The sequence below is a fragment of the Dermochelys coriacea genome, chromosome 2, assembly GCF_009764565.3.
Source record: "Dermochelys coriacea isolate rDerCor1 chromosome 2, rDerCor1.pri.v4, whole genome shotgun sequence".
NCBI lineage: Eukaryota > Metazoa > Chordata > Testudines > Dermochelyidae > Dermochelys > Dermochelys coriacea.
The window spans coordinates 118,100,941-118,121,834 of record NC_050069.1 but is presented as its reverse complement, the minus strand read 5'-3'; the positions used below and the strand labels follow the sequence as shown (position 1 = coordinate 118,121,834).

Genomic DNA, 20,894 nt, shown 5'->3' with positions numbered 1-20,894 from the left:
CCCCCATCCCTCTCTCTCAAAAAAGCAAACAATCTACACTGAATGCCGATGTAAATAAACCCCCACTCCTCGACTCTTAACAAAAAGCCTCTTCATAATGCATACCTCAAACACACAGACATCTCCACGGGGTTCACATTTTTCTGAGTTACATAACTCAGGTAAGTAACTTGTATTTTGTAATTAGGTGTAAGTATCTATCTATCTACGGCTAATCCTACTGGAGACCATAATGTCTTATTCTGTTTTGTGATTGCTGTTACTATTCTAATAAATCAGTGGTTTGACCATTTTTGACAATATTTGACCAGTCAACTGACCACCCTTAATTGAGAGTGGGGACAAACATTATTTCCCCACAACTCCTCTTTGGGATCTCCCTGAAAGGAACATGCCAACCAGGTAAAAGCAAATTCATTACCACTGCTAGGTCTTGCAGGTGGGTCAGTGACACTCTGATCAAATGGCTGCTGATAGATCTTGTACAGGGGGCTCACATCCTAAGAGATCATAAAACAGTCTCAGGGGTTGAGACTAGCCTGCCCTTTCCATATTGCTAAACTGAAAGAGGATCGCAGTATGGAAAATCTGAGAAACTTGAAAACCAGTATCAAGAGGCACAACCTGACCAGTAGATAGACACCTACTGCTCTAAGGAGACCACCAAGATGAATGCTATTTACAGGTTATCTCAAGGTCAAAAGGCTCACTAATTAAGTAAAGTACTGAAACCCTGTAGAGAGCTATGAATTGGCAAATGTTAGAAACAAAACAGAGTCCAAAGTTTACAAGCTTTAACCTATAGGATAAACTCACTCACTGAAAATTTCACTGTATCTAATATTTCTGTAACTGGCAGGTTTCTCCATACATGTTTGCCAATATGTCTATGTAAATATTTGGATGTAGAGGATGGCGCAAGACCATATCTCACGTGAATTAATCACGTGGTTAATCAAGTAGAAAGCCATTTGATGTCCGGAAAAGATCAATAACTCCAGACACAAAAAAGCATTTTTAAAAAGGAGATCATGAGATAAGACTGCCTATAATTATTTTGACTTCTACCTCCAAAAAGACTCCATAACAGAGTTCAGACATCCACTGCACTATCTAAAAATCCATCCTTTTACCCCCAGTTATGAGGCTATCATGATCCACTGCATGTAGGAGGAGTTAAGACTAAGCTCTAACTCAAACATAGACGCCCACAATTCTGCAATGAATTCCATACACGCAGGCCACCACACTTAAGAGGAGAGCCAATGAATTCAATTGGGCTTGTCTGGATCTCATTGCAGAACCAGAGCTATAACATGTCATATACTAAAACTGGTGCCAGAGAAGTTCTCAATTAAATAACTAGTAAGCCAAATATGAATTTCCCAACAGGACTAACATGAAATACAGATGCGTCCCACTGAAGGTATTCATAAGCAACAGATAACATTTATTACTGAGCCCTTCGTATTTTCAGAGTGCTGCTCAAACATTAATACTCCCCAACATAACTCTGTGGAAGGTATTATCCCTATTTTTCAGACGAGTAAAAAGAGACATATTAAGGGCCAGTTTTTTCAGAGATGCTGACCACCCACAACTCCAAAACAGAGTCAAGGGGAACTGTGGTTGCTCATCCCTAACTGACTTGTCCAGTGTCACACAGTGTACATTTGGGATTAGAATTTACGAGTTCATGATACCAAAAAAGCGCTCTGGAACATGATGCATTTCTTAAGAACCACACACAAAACACATGCCATTTACTTTGTTCATATTCATGGAGAAAGGAGGAAACAGAAAACCCCCAGAATCCTTAGAAGTCAGTTTTGAAAAACTTCATTTGGAAGCTCAGTCAGCAGCCGTCAAATCTATCAGCATGGTTTTTACTATTACATCAATCAGTAAAAGGAGTGAGGCTCCATCAGCCCCATTTCAAAAGTGATTCAAGGAACCAGGATAACAGAGGGATCTCTGAGAGCCCACCGAAAGGGTTATTACACTCTCCTCTTAGGGCCTGTCTCCAGGAGGATGGGAAGTGATTTTTTTTAAACGTGTTAGCCAACCTTAGTAACAGACTTTACTAATAGCTAAGCCAGGTCCAGAGGAAGGATGGTCCAGGGGCCGGTGTTAACCCGGAATTCAGAAACCCCAGATTCGATTCCTTTTTCTTCCTCAGGCTTCCGAGGAGACCTTGGATGAGTCACTTCGCACGTGGGCTCTCTGGCTGAGCGTTCACACAGCCCCACCGGGCCCGCTCTGCAGGTGAACTCCCCCCCCCGGCGCAGACCCCTCCCCCATCCGTACCGTGGGGACCGTGACACTCCCCGAGCTGGCGGGGCGGCGGCGGCTGAGAACGGGCACATTTAGGGCTAGGCCACGCGCCGGGGCAGGCCACGTAGGCACCGCGGGGGCGGGTTGTGCGGTGGCCTCCAGCCTTGGGCAGGCAGCACCGGGGCCGGCTCCCCTCGGGCTCCGCGCACGCGGGCCTGCGGCTCCCCCTGGCTGCAGCCCGCGCCGGCTCGCAGGGGGCCCCGGGGGGGGGGGGGTGAGGGGAGGGGAGGCGAGCTGCGTCTCCTGGGCTCCGCGCCGGGACCTGCCCCGAACCCGCCCGCGTGACCCCCGAGGAGCCGCCCCCAGCGGCCGCTGCCACGTCACCGGGGAAACGCGCCGCCGCGCGCCCGGCCCGGTTACCAGGGGGCGAAGAACATGACGAAGTGCGGGGCGCTCTGGGCGGCGTGGCGCAGCATCTCGGCGTTGTAACGGTGCCGCGCGTGCGGATCCGGCTCCGCCTCGCCCCGCGCCGGGGCCGCGCACAGGAGGCTTCCGAGCAGCCACAGCAGCAGCGGCGGCGGCGGCCGCCGCGCCGGGCCGGGCCGGGGGGAGGCGCCGCGGGACAGAGCAGCGGCCATAGCGGAGCGCGAGAGACAGAGAGAAGCCGGGCCACGTCCGCCGACCGCCTCCCTCCGTGCCGGCGCCAGCCCCCGCCCCCGGCCCGGCGCCTTCCGGCCCCGCCTCCCCGGGGTCAAAGGGCACCGGGGGGGGGGGACTCGGAGCACGAGAGAGGCGCCCCCGTCACCCCTCCTCCGCTCACTCTCCACCACCTCCTGTAGCCGCCTCCCCCTGCGCTCCACCGACACCCTCCCTACCCGTACCTGTGATCCACCTCAGCCCCGAGCTCGTTCTGCCTCACCGCCCCCTCGCTCCTGCCCGGCGCTGTGTCCACACCCGCCCCGCCCCGCCACCGCCGCCGCTGCCCACCCCCGTCCCCGCCACGCCTTCCTGACGCCCTTCGCTCTCACCCTGCAAACGCTCTGCCCGGGATATGGACCCGGCGGGCCATAAACCTGGTGGGGGGGGGTGAAGCGGATACGCTTTCCTGTGATCACTTGTGGAAGCGTCTACCAGCCTTTTCACATGAGCAAATAAGATGACGCAAAGACACCCCCCCCCCTCCACCCCCACGGCCCCAGGAGCGTAAATCTAGACATTCTACTAAATCACATAACTTTAAAAAAAAGTTTCTTTGTGGAAATCCATGAAGAAAAGGTACATATACCCTTAGCACGTCCTTAGTTAACAATGGGAATGAAGACAGGTTTCAGAGTAGCAGCCGTGTTAGTCTGTATTCGCAAAAAGAAAAGGAGGACGGGTGGCACCATAGACTAACAAATTTATGAGAGCATAAGCTTTCGTGAGCTATAGCTCACTTCTGAGCTGTAGCTCACGAAAGCTTATGCTCTCATAAATTTGTTAGTCTCTAAGGTGCCACAAGTACTCCTTTTCTTAATGGGAATGAAGACAAGTAACAGATGCCTGGTAAGTGGAGAAAACCAACTTCAGATCTTTGCCCCTGAAAGAAACCTCTAAAGTGCTCAGGTTCCTTTTCATAATGGTGTGTCCAGTGACCTGGGCACCAGATACACTTACAGCCATTTAGCCCATAGGATTTTGGCCCATGTGCTTTTTTCTACTTATGTAATACAGTATAGGGAGGCGATAGAAGGACACTAGTAATATGGATTGGTGCTGTAAATGACAACACAGCCAGCAGTGGCAAGTCTCCAAGCCCACCTCAACGTGTTCATAGTGTTTATATTGTTCATATTTAACAGGCTAAAAATAGTGGTGTAGAGACTGAGGCTCAAGGCTCACTGGTACAGGCTATGTAAGTGTATGGGGAATAGCAGCTAAAGAATAGCATCCCCTAACCTTAGGGTTTTTGTTTTGATTTTCTGCAGTTGCCACACAAGAGCTTTTACTCTACAAAACTCGTGAGGGGTGTTGAGGTAACCCACTCTGCACACCATGTATCCCCCTCCACGCAGCAGAATATAAGATATAAAACACATTGTAAGGTTCTGCCCCAAAAACAGCCTTAATTCCCCTATCTGTGCTTTCAGAGACCACATACATAAAGCAGGCCAACTTTGAGAGCCATGCTGTAAATTACCGTGTTTAACTCACAGAGGAGATCTTCTCATTGGGTCTGAGATTCATGTAGTCCATTTGTATTTCTGCAGCCCTTGGCCAACACAGGTTTTGAAGGTTCTACTCCACAGTGTTGCCATCCTCCATAGCAGTCAAGAGAGAGAAAGTAGGGGAGTCATGGAACTGATAAAAGCCACAGATGTTTGCAAGGTTTCAGAGTAGCCCCCGTGTTAGTCTGTATCCACAAAAAGAAAAGGACGACGTGCGGCACCTTAGAGACTAACAAATTTATTTGAGCATAAGCTTTCGTGAGCTACAGCTCACTTCAACGGATGTAAGTAAGTTTTCCGCTCCTGCTAGGTTATCATGGGAGAGGAAGATAGAGGCTTTTATGGTGCTCCTCTAGGCCTTCAGATACTTTTGTTTCTGAACAGATTGAATTTCAAGTATTAGATGATATTTGTACCAGATCAGCCATGACATCTCAAAGAACTGCAGTTACTATAAGGGTAAGTAACCTTTCTCCTCCTTTGTGTGTTCCACTTTAGATGACTGCCGAGTAGTGTCCCAATGAAGGTGGATGCTGAGGGGAGGGATTTAGCACAGTTCAGAGAACAGCCACACCAGACGCGACATTTGCTCTGGAAGCATGCACAAAAGTATAGTGGTGGTGGAAAGCATACACAGACAAGCAGGTGGCAGCTTCACAAATGCCTGCAATGGGTATATTCTTAAGTGGGGCAACAGAGGTGGATTTTGCCCTAGTGGAAGGGGTAGTCACTTTAGCTGGTACACTCCAGAAGCTTTGTCACACCCCAAAAATACATCCTGAGACCCATTTCAATAGTCTTTGGGTGGAAATAGGGGCTTCCTTCATCCTGTCTGCAAAGGAAACTGAGTCTAGGAGAGGCTTTGAAAATCTCTTTTTACGTTCAAGAGTGTGAAGACTGGCTTCTTCTCTTGAAGTATGAGATTTGGGGTAGAAGACTGGCAACTGAATATCCTGGTTGATGTGGAAGTCCAATAAAATCTTGGTAAGGAAGCAAGGATGGGGACGTAGAGTCGCCTTGTCCCAGTAAAATTCTCTGTAGGATGGGTCTGTCTTAAATGCTTCCAACTCCCCTGCCCTTCTAGACAAAGTGATAGCTACGAGGAAAGTGGGTTTTGAAAGATAAATGGACTTGAGGGGTATTTTCTTCAATGCTTTGAGAACTCGATTAAAGGTCCCAAGGTGTAGGCTCTCTAATGTGAGGAAAATGGTGGTCAAGCCCTTACTGAGTCTTGAAGTTTTAGGGTGTGTGAATACTGAAAGCCCCGAAACTGGTAGATCAAATGCTGTAATAGCAGTCAGGTGGACTTTGATGGAGCTCAATGACAAACCCAGGATTTTTAATTCAGCAAGTACTTGAGTATGTCAGTGAGATACCAATGTGGACACAGGAACAAATGGATATAACCTGGCCATCAGGAAGTTTAGACTTGAAATTAGATGAAGGTTTCTAACCAGAGGAGTGAAGTTCTGGAACAGCCTTCCAAGGGGAGCAGAGGGGGCAAAAGACATATCTGGCTTCAAGACTAAGCTTGAAAAGTTTATGGAGGGGATGGTATGATGGGATAGCTTAATTTTTGGCAATTAATTGATCTTTGACTATTAGCGGTAAATATGCCCAATGGCCTGTGATGGGATGTTAGATGGGGTGGGATCCAAGTTACTACAGAGAATTCTTTCCTGGATGTCTGGCTGGTGAGTCTTGCCCACATGCTCAGAGTTTAGCTGATCGCCATATTTGGGGTCGGGAAGGAATTTTCCTCCAGGGCAGACAGGCAGAGGCCCTGGGGGTTTTTCACCTTCCTCTGCAGCGTGGGGCACGGGTCACTTGCTGGAGGATTCTCTGCACCTTGAAGTCTTTAAACCATGATTTGAGGACTTCAATAGCTCAGACATAGCTTAGGGGTTTATTACAGGAGTGGGTGGGTGAAATTCTGTGGCCTGCGTTGTGCAGGAGGTCAGACTAGATCATCATAATGGTCCCTTTTGACCTTAAAGTCTATGGCTCTAGGTGAGACTTGGCGGCAAATAATGCCTGGCGGCTGCATCAGGACTGGAACTGCTTGCACTTTCGCAGGTAATTCTTTCTTGTGGAGAGTTTCCTACTATTCAGTAGCACATTCTGTGCTTCAAAACAGCAACTGATTTCTATACCCAAGAGTCATCAAGGAGCCAAGCCTTGAGATATAGCATGGAGAAATGGGCATTGTGGCATACGTATTGTGCCCAATTCTTGGGTCAGTAGGTCAGCTGTCAGAGGAAAGTGAAAAGGTGGTCACCAACAGGTGCATCAGGTCCAGGAACTTTACCTGCCTTGGTCAGGATGATGACCGCTTTCTCTTGTTTTAGTTTGTTTAGGACCTTGAGGAGCAATGGTGTTGGGGGAGAAGCATATGGCAGAGTTCAAGGCCAACTGGTAAGGAAGGTGTCCCCTAATGATTTGTGGTTGTGTCCTCCCATCAAGCAAAATCACTGGTATTTCATGTTGGATGCTGTCGCAAATAAATCTATCTTTGGGATGTCCCAGGTGAGAATCTTCTGTAGGATAAGATCACTCAACTCCCATTCGAGGTGCTGGAGAAATGTTTGCTATGGTGTTTTGCAGACCAGGTAGATATGCCACTGAGATGTTAATTTGGTGCATTATGCATCAGTTCCAAAGTTTTATTGCCTCTGTGCACAAGGACATTACACCTCTTGGTGGTTTATTTAGTACATGGTTTCTCTGTTTATCTCTTGACTCTGACTAAGTGACCCTGAATCTTGGGTAGAAAGTGGTCGCATACGTACTGAATTGCTCTGAGCTCAAGTAGACTGATATGAGGAGCAGACACCTCAGGGGTCCATCTGCCTTGTGCTAGGAGGTCCTGGAGGTGAGCTCTCCAGTCTAGTCGGGAGACATCTGTGGTGCTTATCTTTGTGGGTGGTATGAGAGAATGGAACTCCCATGCAAACCTTGTGGGGATCCCTCTGTGATAGGGCATCCACCCCACACTGGCAGAGAAGGGACTAACAGAGCTGTGGGAAGGCTGCCTGGGAAGCAGCCAGACTGCGAAGAACAGCCAGTTAGGGCCCAGCAGGTCCATATAAAAAGGGAGCTGCAGGGAAGAATAGTTCAGTTGCTGCTGGGAACCCAGGGAGTAAGGATTGCATCCCTGGAGGGCTGAGAGAACTGTAAGCACCTTGGACAGAGCAGTGGTTGGTTCTTGGGACTGAGCAGCTGAGTGCCCTGAGCTGAGGATAAAGAAGGTTCTGGAGCTGTGGGGAAGTGGCCGAGGGAAGTAGAGCAGTATTGCCAGAGTTACAGAGGAGCAATAGGAGGCTGCTATTTACAGGGTCCTTGGGTTGGGACACAGAGTAGCGGTTGGGCCTGGGACCCCCTCACTTGCCACTAGGGAAGTGGCTGGACTGTTGGACAGAGATACTTTCCCCAGGAAGTGGGGAACCACAGAGTGTGACATGGCCGGATGGCTCAGTCAAGACGAGGACCCTGCAGTTCTGGTGAGAGAGGAGCTGTAGGCAGGAAAAGAGACAGAGTGCCAGTGTGCAGACCACAGATGGGGATTAGCTCAAGGCCAATGCCCACATCATGACAAGGAGGAGGTGCCGTCTGGCGATGAGGGCTATACCCTGTAACACCCTCCACCAACTGAGAGAGTTGAGAACTCTGAGCATTGGGCACAAGGAGTGCAGACTGCCATAAGATGTTACAAGAGTACAGGCTGCCACATGGCTCAAAATCTGAAGTCAGGTCCTCCTAATGGTTTGAGGATTCTGCTGTAGTGTGGAGAGGAGGTTCGACATGATGACAAACCTGTCCCTGGAGAAGCATGCCCTGGCAGTTGTGGAGTCCAAGGTGACCCCATGAAGCTGATGTGTTGGACTGGTGTCAAAGATTGCATTGAACCAGAGTCCCACAGAGTGGAAATGTGCTAGGGCCTTGTTGCTGCTGACTGTACCTCATGGAGGGAACAACCCTTGAGGAGCCAGTCATCGAGATAGAGGAAGATGACTTTTCCCATTTGCCACAGATGGGCCATGACAACTGAGATGACCTTTGTGAAGACTCTCACGTCAGTTGAGAGGTCAAAGGGAAGCACTTAGTACTGACGGCGGTCATTGCTGATGATGAACTGGAGGCGGTGTCTGTGAGCTGGATGTATTGCTACCTGAAATTATGCATCCTGAAAATCAAGGCTCACAAACCAGTCTCCTGGATCTAATAATGGTATTATTATGGCCAGGGTTACCATACTGAACCTCCACGTTTGGATGAATGTGTTCAGTCTTGGTCTCCATCCTACCTTTTGCTTGCATACCAGGAAGCAGCTGGAGTAGAACCCTTTTCTGATGAAAAAGGGGGAGCTGGTTGGATCATCCCCTGGAGCAAGAGGGTTTGTACCTCCTGTCTTAGGAGATCTTTGTGAGAAAGGTCCTGAAAAGGGAAGAGGAAGGCAAATGGGGGTTGGAGTGGGGTTGGAAATTACATGAATGCCATAGCCTGATGTAATATACTCCTAATAAAGCTTGAAATAGGAGAGATCTCTGTAGGGTGGGTGGGAGGTAGGGATGGTGGTGCTGCATCAGATCCTGACTGTGGAATGATTGTGACCCTCAACAGAAGGGTCAAAAGAAAGGTCAGAAGAAGCTGCTTACTGCAAGGTGATGGGACCTTCTTGTGGAATCTGGGCCTCTTGTTGGGTGGCTCTACAGATCTTTGGAAGGTTTGGTACTGGATTCATTGAGAACACTGGGCTGTCTGTGACCTCTACTTTTTCTTTTGGTGGCAGGGATGTGGATGCCCAGAGATCAAAGGGTCACTCTAGAATCCTTTACTGTGTGAAGGAATTAATCTGTGGCATCGCTAAAGAACTTAAGTCTTCAAAGGCAAGATCTTCCCCTGTATTCTGGATTTCCCTGCGGAGTCCAAGGAGAATAGCCATGAAGCATAGAGAATAACTATAGTGGATGCCACAAAAAGAAATTAGTTTTTGGCCTCATCCAAAGAGGCTCACAAAGAGGCTTTGGCAATCTGACATTCAGTGATAAGAGCCTGAAACTGGTCCTTCTGGTCTTGTGGTAAATGAGCAATAAAATGAGAGAACTTGCTGTAATTTGTGTAGTTGTACTTTGCCACTAGGGTCTGGTGGCCAGTTATTCTGAATTGTAATGCAGCTGAAGAACAGCCTTTGCAGCTGAGAAGGTCTGGGTGCTTGCGTTTCTTGTCATGAGGACTTGATCTGGAGCAATGTTGTCTGTCTCTCATTTACAACATCAACCACCAGGGAATTTGGGGTGGAATAGGAAAAGAGGTATTCTGAGCCCTTGGTAGGTACACAATATTTATTTTCTGTATTCTTGCAAGTTGGTGGGACAGTGGCTGGCATTTGCCATATTGCTCAGGCTTGTGACAGCAGAGCCTCATTTACAGGTAAGGCTATATTGCTTTGGGAATCAGTATATAGGATATCTACCAGGGCATGCTGTGATTTCTGCACCTCTTCCAAGGGCATCTGTAAGGATTTGGCAATCTTCTTCATGAGTCCTTGGAAGACTTTGAAGTCATCCACATAGGACTGGGCAGAGGGTCATAACTGCCTCATCTGGTAAGGAAGAGGACGTATTAGATGGCCCAACCTCTTCCTCCACTCTCAGCTCTTGTTCTTCTAGAGAGTTCTTTTGACGAAGGGGAGTCCTCCTGGGGCACCGGTGATCATGAGGGTGCCCTCTAGAACAGGTCTTTGTATGGGACCCAAGGTTTCCAGAAGACCCAATGTGGTGCGGCATAAGGGAAGGGTACTCCTGCCATGGAGGTTGTTGGGTCAGTTGTCAACTGGTTCCTGGGGTCTCTTCCTCGGGATACTTCTCAGGGGAGGGAAGTTCAAACAGAAAGACAGTGGAAAGTTAGACAGAGATCTTTGAGTCTGAAGAGGTATTATCCTCCGTTTCTAGTGTTGTCAGGGAAGAGGTATTGGTACTGGTGGCAGCATCAGTATCGGCAGTCAAGTTGGGACTGGCAGCTGCATCAGAACTGGCAGCAGGGCCTCCATCTCAGGCACTGGGGGGGTACACTGGTACCAGCAGGAGTGCGTGCCGGGGTCAGGGTCAAAGGTGGTTTCTTCTAGGAGTTCCTGTGTTTGGAGGACTGTGAGAAGAGTATCAGAGCTGGTTCTGAATGGGGCTGTTTTCTGAGAGACTTTTCAATGCATGAAGCGCTGAAGGTTTTCTTCATAGGTATGGGATCTTGGTAATGGAGGAAGTAGGAGCCTCGGCAGTACCCATACGCAGATACAAGGTCTCCTTTCTCCCTGACTTTTAGGGTGATGTTTCCTACCTCTTAGGAACTCTATTGGGGGAATCTAGTTCTTTTCTTCCTAGAGGGTTTCAAAGTCTCTGAAGCAGCCTCCTGGTGTCTGCTTGCAGGCACTGGAGCCATGGAAGTTGCTGGAACGCTCAGGCTAAAAAAGACTGAAGTACAAGGGAAAATCAGGCTCCAAAGTAGTAGCAGATTGCCAGAAATGCTCCATAAGCTGTAACCTGCCCTCCCTCAGCTTCCTAGATCTGCTCTTAAATCCAGTTGAGACCTTGCACTCAGATAGAATGTTGGACTCTGAGACAATGTAGGCAGCTGGAATGACCATCGCTAAGGAGAAAGACCTGTCACAGATCTCTCAGGGTTTGAAGCCTCAGGTTCTGGGCATACCCACAGACAAGAAGAGGTGTAGGTTGGATTGTGTGTGTGTGTATGTGTGTGTGTGTGTGTGTGTGTGGACTGCAAAGACAAAGATACGGGGGGCAGCCCCCAGCATGTATGAGAAATTAATAAAACAAAATAAAATTAATTGAAATGCAATTTAAAAAGGTCAGATTAAAAAGTGAATGGACACTGCAAGGCTCTATCTCTAGCCACAAGCAGTTGAGAAGGAGCTTGAGCGGCAGTGGGTCCATCCTCCCCACATGCCCTTGGTTCGGCACATGAGAATATATAGGACACAAGCCTGGACCCACAGACACTGCTATGAAAAGTCTCCCATGGAAAGCATATGGGCACACGCACACCTAAAATGCGGGTACCCAGAGGGTAGAAGAACACTAGTCACATTAATCAGGGACATTTATATCTTGGATTTATTCTACAACTTGCCATTTACATGTAGGATTCCAATTTACATTCCATTTTTGCTGTAATCCATAGTTACCCCTCTAAAAAAAAGAACAAACTCATGTGTATGTACCCAAGAGATTTCCAAAGCCCATAGTAGAGTATATTTTATTTTGACAGCTGTCCCTTGAATCATAAACCATGTTCTCTGAGGGAAGATAGCATGATGTAATTTTAGTGACAGCACAATTGTCATTCAGCTAGAAAGAAGGATATTGTGATCTCAATGGAAAAGAAAAGTGATACTGCCATATGTAAGCTTATATCCCACTTTCTTCAGTAATTTGTACCTCTCATGAAGGGCTGTGAGTGGAAATTACTACAAGCTGTTGAATTAAATGACATCATTTTGCCACTCACAAAATATTACGAGTTTGACAGCCGAAAAGATGGTACAACAGTGAGAAAAGCACAATCTCATAGTATGTGTACACTTATTTTTGTTTCTAGTGGAAATTTATTTTCATTAGGATTGCAATTTTCACCATTTTCATTATCAATTGCTGACCACCACTCCTGTGGAACTTTGATCTCTACGGTGAGCAATTAGCCTCTTCAGAAGTAAGTTTCAACAGCTGCTCTTGATTGGCTGCTGCCTGGCAATTTGTGATAGTTGTGAAGAGACTGTAAGGAGGCTGTCAGCTGCAACAATTTAGCTTCTTATGATTACATCTAATGATACGGAATTTGCTTTCAGATAATTTACTCTCAGTTGTAATGTACTGTGTTACAAAGTTCATAAACAGGGTCTTTCAGTTATACAGTTAGATGTTGTTACAAAGAATAGCATAATATAGATTGAAGATTTCAAAGATCATAAAGAGAGTTTCCTGTCTATTAACGTAACAGCTGCTTTAATGATGGAATACTGGAATATTTTTTCCATGGTTGAATTCTCTTCCATTACACTACACACACCCTCTTACGTGATCTGCAGCTGCTTTTATCTGCCAATACTGAATTTTGGTCCATTTTGATACTTAGCACATGATTGTACCCCCTGTGATTTTTTACTATATCCTAAATAAAACAGAACTGAAGTGAAAAAGTAGGGCAGCAGATATGAATAATATTAAAAAAAAACCACACACACACACAAAAAACCCCATGAGATACCCAGAAGGTGAATGAAGTTCAGAAAATAGTGCTTGTTTAGACAGTTACTCACTCAGTTTCTGGCCGACTCCACATGCAGAAAACTGGTTTTAATTATTTTTTAATCAGCACTTTCTGCACTAGCCTGTACCCGTCTAATGGTTCATAAACAATGTGCTAGAATATCCACCCAAAAAGATGCGTCTCTCTAATGTTGCTCTTTCAAATCCAACTACAATTTAGGAGATTAAAAATAGTCATTCCCCCCCATCCCCTTCTTAACAGAAGCACCATCACTCTTTGGTAAATGAGGACCAATATTATGGCTTAGAATTAATGTAAGTGACGTGGTTGTCAGTACTTAATGTTTATTTTACACTCTCAGCGTGTCACATATCACTGGATGTTTTTCAAATTGTTAATAATTAGTGAACTTTTTCCCCTAACACAGATGATATCAAGTGCAGTATTTATAGTTTTATAGAAATTAAAAGGAATGATCTACTTTGTACTTGGATTCAGCAACAAAAGAAAATAACTGACTTTTTGATACATGCTTAGTTATTTGGATTTGGAAAAGAAGGCATTCTTAATTCATCTAAAATTTGATTCTTCTGACCTACCTGCCCACCATTTCCCCACTGCTAGTGCAATCACCTCCTCTGCAGCTTTCACCAGGCGACTAGCCTCACTGCAGCTATTATCCTTACTAACTCTCTATCTCAGCAGTTCTCAAACTTTGGCAACATGAGAACCCTCATTTTGATTTAAAATTTTTCAGACCCCCTAAGCCCCAGGCCCCACCCCCACTCCTCCCCTTCCTCACCTCCACACCCACCCCTGCCCTGCCCCTTTCCGTCCCCTCCCCTGAGTGCATCCTGTCCCTGCTCCTTCCCCTCACTCCTAGTGCCTGCTGCATGCTGGGAACAGCTGTTTCCCAGCGTGCAGGAGGCGCTGGGAGGGAAGGGGAGGAGTTGATCAGCGGGGCTCGCAGACCCCCTGAAGTGCCCTCGTGGATCCCCAGGGCATCCACAGACCCCAGTTTGAGAAATGCTGCTGTATCTCACTACCTGTTATTACCTCCCTTATGCCCTGTCTCTTAATATTTCTCTTCCTCTACTAGGTAATTCTGAAGTTGCTCTTTTATATTTTATCATTTAAATAATTCTTTAAAATGTTGCGGGATTTATTTATATGAAAGGCATTATGTAATTAAAATGTTAATTATTCTTTGATGCTCCTTTCCATTCCTCCCCAAGATTAAATCCCTTCCCTCCATATAGAAGAAAAGTTCATTTGAATGCAGCCAAATGCAAAGTCCTACATGTAGGAACAAGAAATGCAGGTCATGCCTATAGAATGGAGGACTATATCTTGGAAACAGCGACTATGAAAAGGATTTAGGGGACATAATGGACAGGCAACTCAACAAAAGCACTCTGGCAAAAAGGGCAAAAGCAATCCTTGGATGTATAAATAGGGAAGGAGTGAGTAGGAGTAGGGACTTGATTTTACCTCTGTATATGGCATTGGGGAAATGGATACTGAAATACTATGTACAGGTCTGGCGTCCACATTTTTTAAAGGATGCTGAAAAATTGGAGAAGTGTAAAAAAGAGTCACAAAAATGATTCAAGGGCTGGAGAAAATACCTTATAATTAAAGATTAAGGGCTTGTCTACATGGTGCATTAGTGTGCTCCAGCATGTTACACACTAATTGTCTGTGTAGACCCTGCTGGTGAGCACTGAAAGTGTGTGTTCATGTAATCCCATTTCAAAACAGTACTACGTCAAAATGCACTAGGTAATTTTTAGTGCATGCCAAAAGGTCCACAAGGACAGTTAGGGCATGGCATACTAGTGCACACTAGAATTTACACCCCAGCTGATGTGCACTAATGCACCATGTAGACAAACCCTTAAAGGGCTCCATCTGTTTAGCTTATGTGGAAAAAAAAAGATTAAGGGGTGACTTGATTGTGGTGTATAACTACCTGGGGAGTAAATTTTGGGTACTAAAGGGCTCTTTAATATAGCAGAGAAAAACATAAGAACAAATGGCTAAAAGCTGAAGCCAGACAAATTCAAATTAAAATATTTTTAACAGTGAAGGTGATCAACTACTGGAACAATCTACCAAAGAAAGTGATGGATTCCCCATCTTTTGATATATTCAAATGAAGTCTGGATGCCTGTCTGGAAGATATGCTTTAACCAAGCACATGTTCTTGGGCTCAATACAGGGGTAACTAGGTGAAATTTAACATCCTGTGATATACAGGAGGTCAGACCAGATCATCTATTGGTATATTCCATCCTTAAATTCTATGAATCCTAGGAGTATGGGCCCTACACTGGGTCTGGGAATTTTAGCATGAGCAATAGGCTCAAACCATGTGACCAAAAGAATAAGATCATGAGAACAAAGAGTTGTCTGTGTTAAATGTGAAGTCATCCTGGAAATACCAGCATTATCTTATTGATGGTCTTAGCTGAAGTAATAGAAATATAGAAAACATGGCTGACTGGGCACCAGGTGTAGAGTTTAGTCCTAAGATTCCCTTTTTGGTCTTTGACTAAAGTCCAACAACCAGCAATAACGTTGTTTGTTGTTGTGTATAAAAAGCAAGACTTCCAGAAGTTTTTTTGGTCAGAGTTTTTTCATTACCCCTTGTAGTTACACCATGATGGGAAGGAATATCCCGAACCTGATTCTGTTGTGAGTATTTTGGCCAATGCTTGTAAGTGTATTGCTGTTAAAATATAAAATATATGCTTGTACTGGTAGTTTGGATGCAATTAGCATCAAGTGGCCTTTGGACTAATAAAGAAATACTTGTGTGGAAGCTGAGTCATGGTAAACATTAATAAACTTAGAAGAGAAATTATTTCCAACAGCTTGACTGGCCCAGGAATGCCCACTCTATCTGGGAGGAAGGGGGGAAGAGAGGAAGGTAACATAGAGGCATCTACACTAGCTTTATGCCACCCAAGGTTTCCTTACATCAGAGGAATACCTACCTGCCCTGATAAGGTACTTCTCCTTACCCTTGGGAACCATGGATCAGAATCTAGCTTGTTGTGTACAAAGGAGGAGTAAAAATTTGACATTGACTGAATGCATGAGGTAAAAAGTAAAGAGAAGATTCCAGGATGACTCCTATTTTACAGGACTCAGTGACAGGGAGAATGGTGGTGTATTCAATAGTGACAGAAACATGGAGGGTTTTGAAAGAATGGTAAGGAGCTCAGTTCAGTTTTTGTTGATGGTGAGACATTGAAGAATGTTGTCAGAGAGGTTGAAATGAGCACTTTGATAAGGAGAGAGGAAGGGAGATAATCAGAAGTGGAAAGATAGATTTTTTTTTTTATTGGTACTCAAAGCGATGCTAGCAGGTAAGGTCACTTAGAGATAGGGTGTACAGAAAGAAGAGGAGAGGGCCAAGGACAGAACTGCATAGGACCCCCACAGAAAGTGGGAGAGAGAAAGAGGAGCATCTATCAAAAGAGACGATAAAGAAGCAGGAAAAATGGGAGGATACTGCACAAAAAAAAATCAAGGGAGGATAAGTTGTCAAGGAAGAAGTGATCAACAATGTTACAAGCAGCAAAGAAATGTTCCAGAACTTCTTTGAAAAGGGAAAACTGTCCAGTTACTGTTTGGAAACCAGTATAACTGTACTCCTGAACAAAGATAAAAATCCAGAAGTCTGTAGATCATTCTGACAAATCTCATTCATTAAGCTAGACAATAAAATACTGGCAAAAATCAGCTCTCTCTGATCCTACCACTATCGAATCATACTGACCAATGTAGCTTTACTCCAGGGAGAGCAACAAATCATAACATTTGGTGAATACTAAACATTATTGTATAATACAAATGATTAACAGCATCCTTCTAGCATTAGATGCAGAGAAAACTTTTGATAGGATTTTTTAGGCTTATTTTTCCTGTAGTATTGGAGAACTTTAATTTTGCACCTCAATTTATAACTTCCATAAACTGTTCTATTGTTCTCTATGTGTATTCCTTTATCTGAACAGGTACCAAGCAGGGATTTTCTCCTTAAGGAGCAGCACAAAGCAAAAGTGCTCCTTTGTCACTTCTTCTGTTTTCTCTATGTGTTGAACCATTTGCAATAGCTGTCAGAGATTCTCCAGAGAGTCCGGGCATAACAATCCATGATAAAGAATGCAAAATTTCTTTTTTTCGGGATGGCATCTGCCTTATCTGATTGAAACATAAGCCTCTCTTCAATTCCTTAAAGAAATCTTAGAAGTCTCATTTAGTTTTCATGTAAATATGACTAAATCAGAGACAAACCAGTAAGAATGTTCAGTTTTCCTTGTTGATGTTTCTATGAGAGATCCAAATATCTCACCTATTTATACTAATAATGCTAAAACTGTAACCCATTTTATATACCTTAAAAGATGGCATAACTCACCATTCATCTATGTTGGGCCCAGCCTACTTGACAAAAGTGAATGTCCTTCCTTGAGTGTTGCACATCTCAAAAGTCCACCTAGTATTTATATCTACTTAGTACTATAGCATGGAGACCAAAAACAAGTTGTTGAGGTTTTAAAGACAGAAAACAACTAGAAATTCTATAACTGGACAGCTGAAATTCAATAAGTTTGGAACAAGATTACTTTTTACAGAAACTCAAAGCAACAGCCTCACTTGCCAAAGCATAGAAGCAGCATATTTATCTCTTTTTATTCCTTTCAGCCTGATTTATGGCAAAGACAATTTGTTCTCTCAGGAGATCAGACAACATCCTACCCCAGAGAACCACACTGCAAATATGGAGAAAAACTTTTCTCCCTCAAGAGACTAAACATCATCCTATACTAGCAGACTACTCTAAAAATATGGAAGAAGAAAAACAGGTACCTGGTGTAATGCCAAAATTCTCACCAACTTCCTGGATAGTCAGGCTCCCATGTTTTCCTACAGGACAGAATGACACTAACTTTAGAAGATGTTTATATTAAAGGACTATCAACCATTGGAGACTCAGAGCATAACACTACTAAATATTGAACAGCTCAGAATGAAATTATATCTACTTTGAGTGTTCTATATGGTACTTGCAAATTAGACACTTCCTAGATACAGTTACTAAAGAAAAAACTGCACTATTGGCACACCAAACAAACCACCACTCAGAGGGTGCCTAACCCAAATAAGTTCCTATTTTTACTGTACAAATTCTTCACTGAAAAACACTTCACAAGTGTACACTCCAAATTCTACACCCTGGATTTGAGATCTTAAGATTCCTTTTAAAGATAATCAATGGCAAAAAACACTTGATTACCACTCTGAAGCCTGTTTCGAGCACTTGCAAGTAAATGCAGTACTTTGTCCTACATAGATGTTGCTATTTTCCTTCCATTTTGAAAAAAAAATACATTTAATCTACATTTTAAATGCTCCAAATATAAATTACCAATCGCTCTCACTCATGTATTGTTTATTGAGCTGTCATTACATATGCTGGTTTTGGGCACTGATTCCCCATTTCATGATTCAATTTGGCAATTGACTCAGGGCTTGATTTTCATTTATTTTAAGGTCCATAACTCTGCTCTGGTGGCATGAAGGGACCTGAAATTTGGTAAACATGATATTTACATTCATTTTAAGGCCCCTTTGCTGTACCAAAGTGGTATAATGAGTAACAGACTGTCATAATTGTGAGCAACCATTTTCATGTTCTCTCCACAGGTACTAATGTGGAGAGTGGACTAGATGATACATCTGAGGGAAGGGAGCAGAAGGAGACTCCACCGATTGGAAGGTATGAGATGCACTGTCCTAGGGATGAGGGTTCCACGACCACCACTCCCAAGAGAAGGAGGCAGGTGGTGGTGGTCGGGGACTCCCTCCTCAGGGGGACTGAGTCATCTATCTGCCGCCCCGAACAGGAAAACCAAGAGGTCTGCTGCTTGCCAGGAGCTAGGATTCATGATGTGACGGAGAGACTGCCAAGACTCATCAAGCCCTCGGATCGCTACCCTTTTCTGCTTCTCCACATGGGCACCAATGATACTGCCAAGAATGACCTTGAGCGGATCATTGCAGACTATGTGGCTCTGGGAAGAAGGATAAAGGAGTTTGAGGCGCAAGTGGTGTTCTCATCCATCCTCCCTGTGGAAGGAAAAGGCCCGGGTAGAGAACGTCAAATCGTGGAAGTCAATGAATGGCTACACAGGTGATGTCGAAGAGAAGGCTTTGGATTCTTTGACCATGGGATGGTGTTCCAAGAAGGAGGAGTGCTAGGCAGAGACAGGCTCCACCTAACGAAGAGAGGGAAGAGCATCTTTGCAAGCAGGCTGTCTAACCTAGTGAGGAGGACTTTAAACTAGGTTCACTGGGGGAAGGAGACCAAAGCCCTGAGGTACATGGGGAAGTGGGATACCGGGAGGAAGCATGAGCAGGAGAGCACAAGAGGGGAGGACTCCTGCCTCATACTTAGAAAGCAGGACAGTCAGCGATTTGTCTTAAGTGCCTATACGCAAACACAAGAAGCCTGGGAAACAAGCAGGGAGAACTGGAAGTCCTGGCACAGTCAAGGAATTATGATGAGATTGGAATAACAGAGACATGGTGGGATAACTCACATGACTGGAGTACTGTCATGGATGAATATAAACTGTTCAGGAAGGACAGGCAGGGCAGAAAAGGTGGGGGAATTGCATTGTATGTAAGAGAGCAGTATGACTGCTCAGAGCTCCAGTATGAAACTGCGGAAAAACCTGAGAGTCTCTGAATTAAGTTTAGAAGTGTGAGCAACAAGGATGATATCGTGGTGGGAGTCTTCTATAGACCACCAGATCAGGGGGATGAGGCTTTCTTCGGGCAACTAACAGAAGTTACTAGATCACAGGCCCTGGTTCTCATGGGAAACTTCAATCACCCTGATATCTGCTGGGAGAGCAATACAGCAGTGCAGACAATCCAGGAAGTTTTTGGAAAAAGTGTAGGGGACAATTTCCTGGTGCAAGTGCTGGAGGAACCAACTAGGGGCAGAACTCTTCTTGACCTGCTGCTCACAAGCCAAGAAGAATTAGCAGGGGAAGCAAAAGTGGATGGGAACTTGGGAGGCAGTGACCATGAGATGGTAGAGTTCAGGATCCTGACAAAAGGAAGAAAGGAGAGCAGCAGAATACGGACCCTGGACTTCAGAAAAGCAGACTTTGACTCCCTCAGGGAACTGATGGGCAGAATCCCCTGGGAGAATAATATGAGGGGGAAAGGAGTCCAGGAGAGCTGGCTGTATTTTAAAGAATCCTTATTGAGGTTGCAGGAACAAACCATCCCAATGTGTAGAAAGAATAGTAAATATGGCAGGCGACCAGCTTGGCTTAACAGTGAAATCCTTGCTGATCTTAAACACAAAAAAGGTTACAAGAAGTGGAAAATTGGACAAATGACCAGGGAGGAGTATAAAAATATTGCTCAGGCATGCAGGAGTGAAATCAGGAAGGCTAAATCATCAGACTGCTGCACTGGGCAGCACAGCATGGGGAGGACGTGACCAGCCCTCTGTGGAGAAAGAAGTATATTTAGATATTCGGGCATATTTAGAAAAACTGGTGAGCACAAGTCCATGGGACTTGATGCACTGCATCCGAGGGTGCTAAAGGAGTTGGCGGATGTGATTGCAGAACCATTGGCCGTTATCTTTGAAAACTCATGGCAATGGAGGGAGATCCCGGAAGACTGGAAAAAGGCTAATGTAGTGCCCTTCTTTAAAAAAGGGAAGAAGGAGGATCCAGGGAACTACAGGCCAGTCAGCCTCACCTCAGTCCCTGGAAAAATCATGGAGCAGGTCCACAAGAATCAATTCTGAAGCACTTAGAGGAGAGGAAAGTGATCAGGAACAGTCAGCATGGATTCACCAAAGGCAAGTCATGCCTGACTAACCTAATTGGCTTCTATGACGAGATAACTGGCTCTGTGGATGAGGGGAGAGCAATGGATGTGTTATTCCTTGACTTTAGCAAAGCTTTTGATATGGTCTCCCACAGTATTGTTGCCAGCAAGTTAAAGTAGTATGGGCTGGATGAATGGACTATAAGGTGGATAGAAAGCTGGCTAGATTGTTGGACTCAATGGGTAGTGATCAATGGCTCCATG

The 20,894-nt window shown here is 45.1% G+C and overlaps 1 protein-coding gene and 1 long non-coding RNA gene across 6 annotated transcripts in view; one reads left to right on the top strand and one right to left on the bottom strand.

Moving 5' to 3' along the window:
- The window catches only part of TXNDC5 (thioredoxin domain containing 5), a 40,744-nt gene extending 37,514 nt beyond the window's left edge, over window positions 1-3,230 (bottom strand). The window contains exon 1 of one of the 3 annotated variants that reach the window (XM_038388503.2): window positions 3,156-3,230. Coding sequence is in view for 2 of the 3 variants with exons in the window: in XM_038388500.2 (XP_038244428.1) it covers window positions 2,695-2,912 (218 nt within the window). In the remaining variant the exon portion in view is untranslated. Of the gene's footprint in view, window positions 1-2,694; window positions 3,030-3,155 lie in introns of those variants that run through there. The other 2 variants (XM_038388500.2, XM_043508346.1) reach the window with 2 other exon arrangements.
- Window positions 3,231-3,788: 558 nt separating this feature from the next.
- On the top strand, window positions 3,789-9,585 carry LOC122458775. Of its 3 annotated transcripts, none has more exons than XR_006279017.1 (4): window positions 3,789-3,819; window positions 4,866-4,940; window positions 5,369-5,465; window positions 6,830-7,761. It is a non-coding gene; the product is annotated as an uncharacterized LOC122458775 (long non-coding RNA). The 3 variants fall into 3 exon arrangements; XR_006279019.1 differs by lacking the exon at window positions 3,789-3,819 and adding an exon at window positions 9,271-9,585 and having other exon boundaries at window positions 4,194-4,940; window positions 6,830-8,874; XR_006279018.1 differs by lacking the exon at window positions 5,369-5,465.
- The last annotated feature ends 11,309 nt before the right edge of the window (window positions 9,586-20,894 follow it).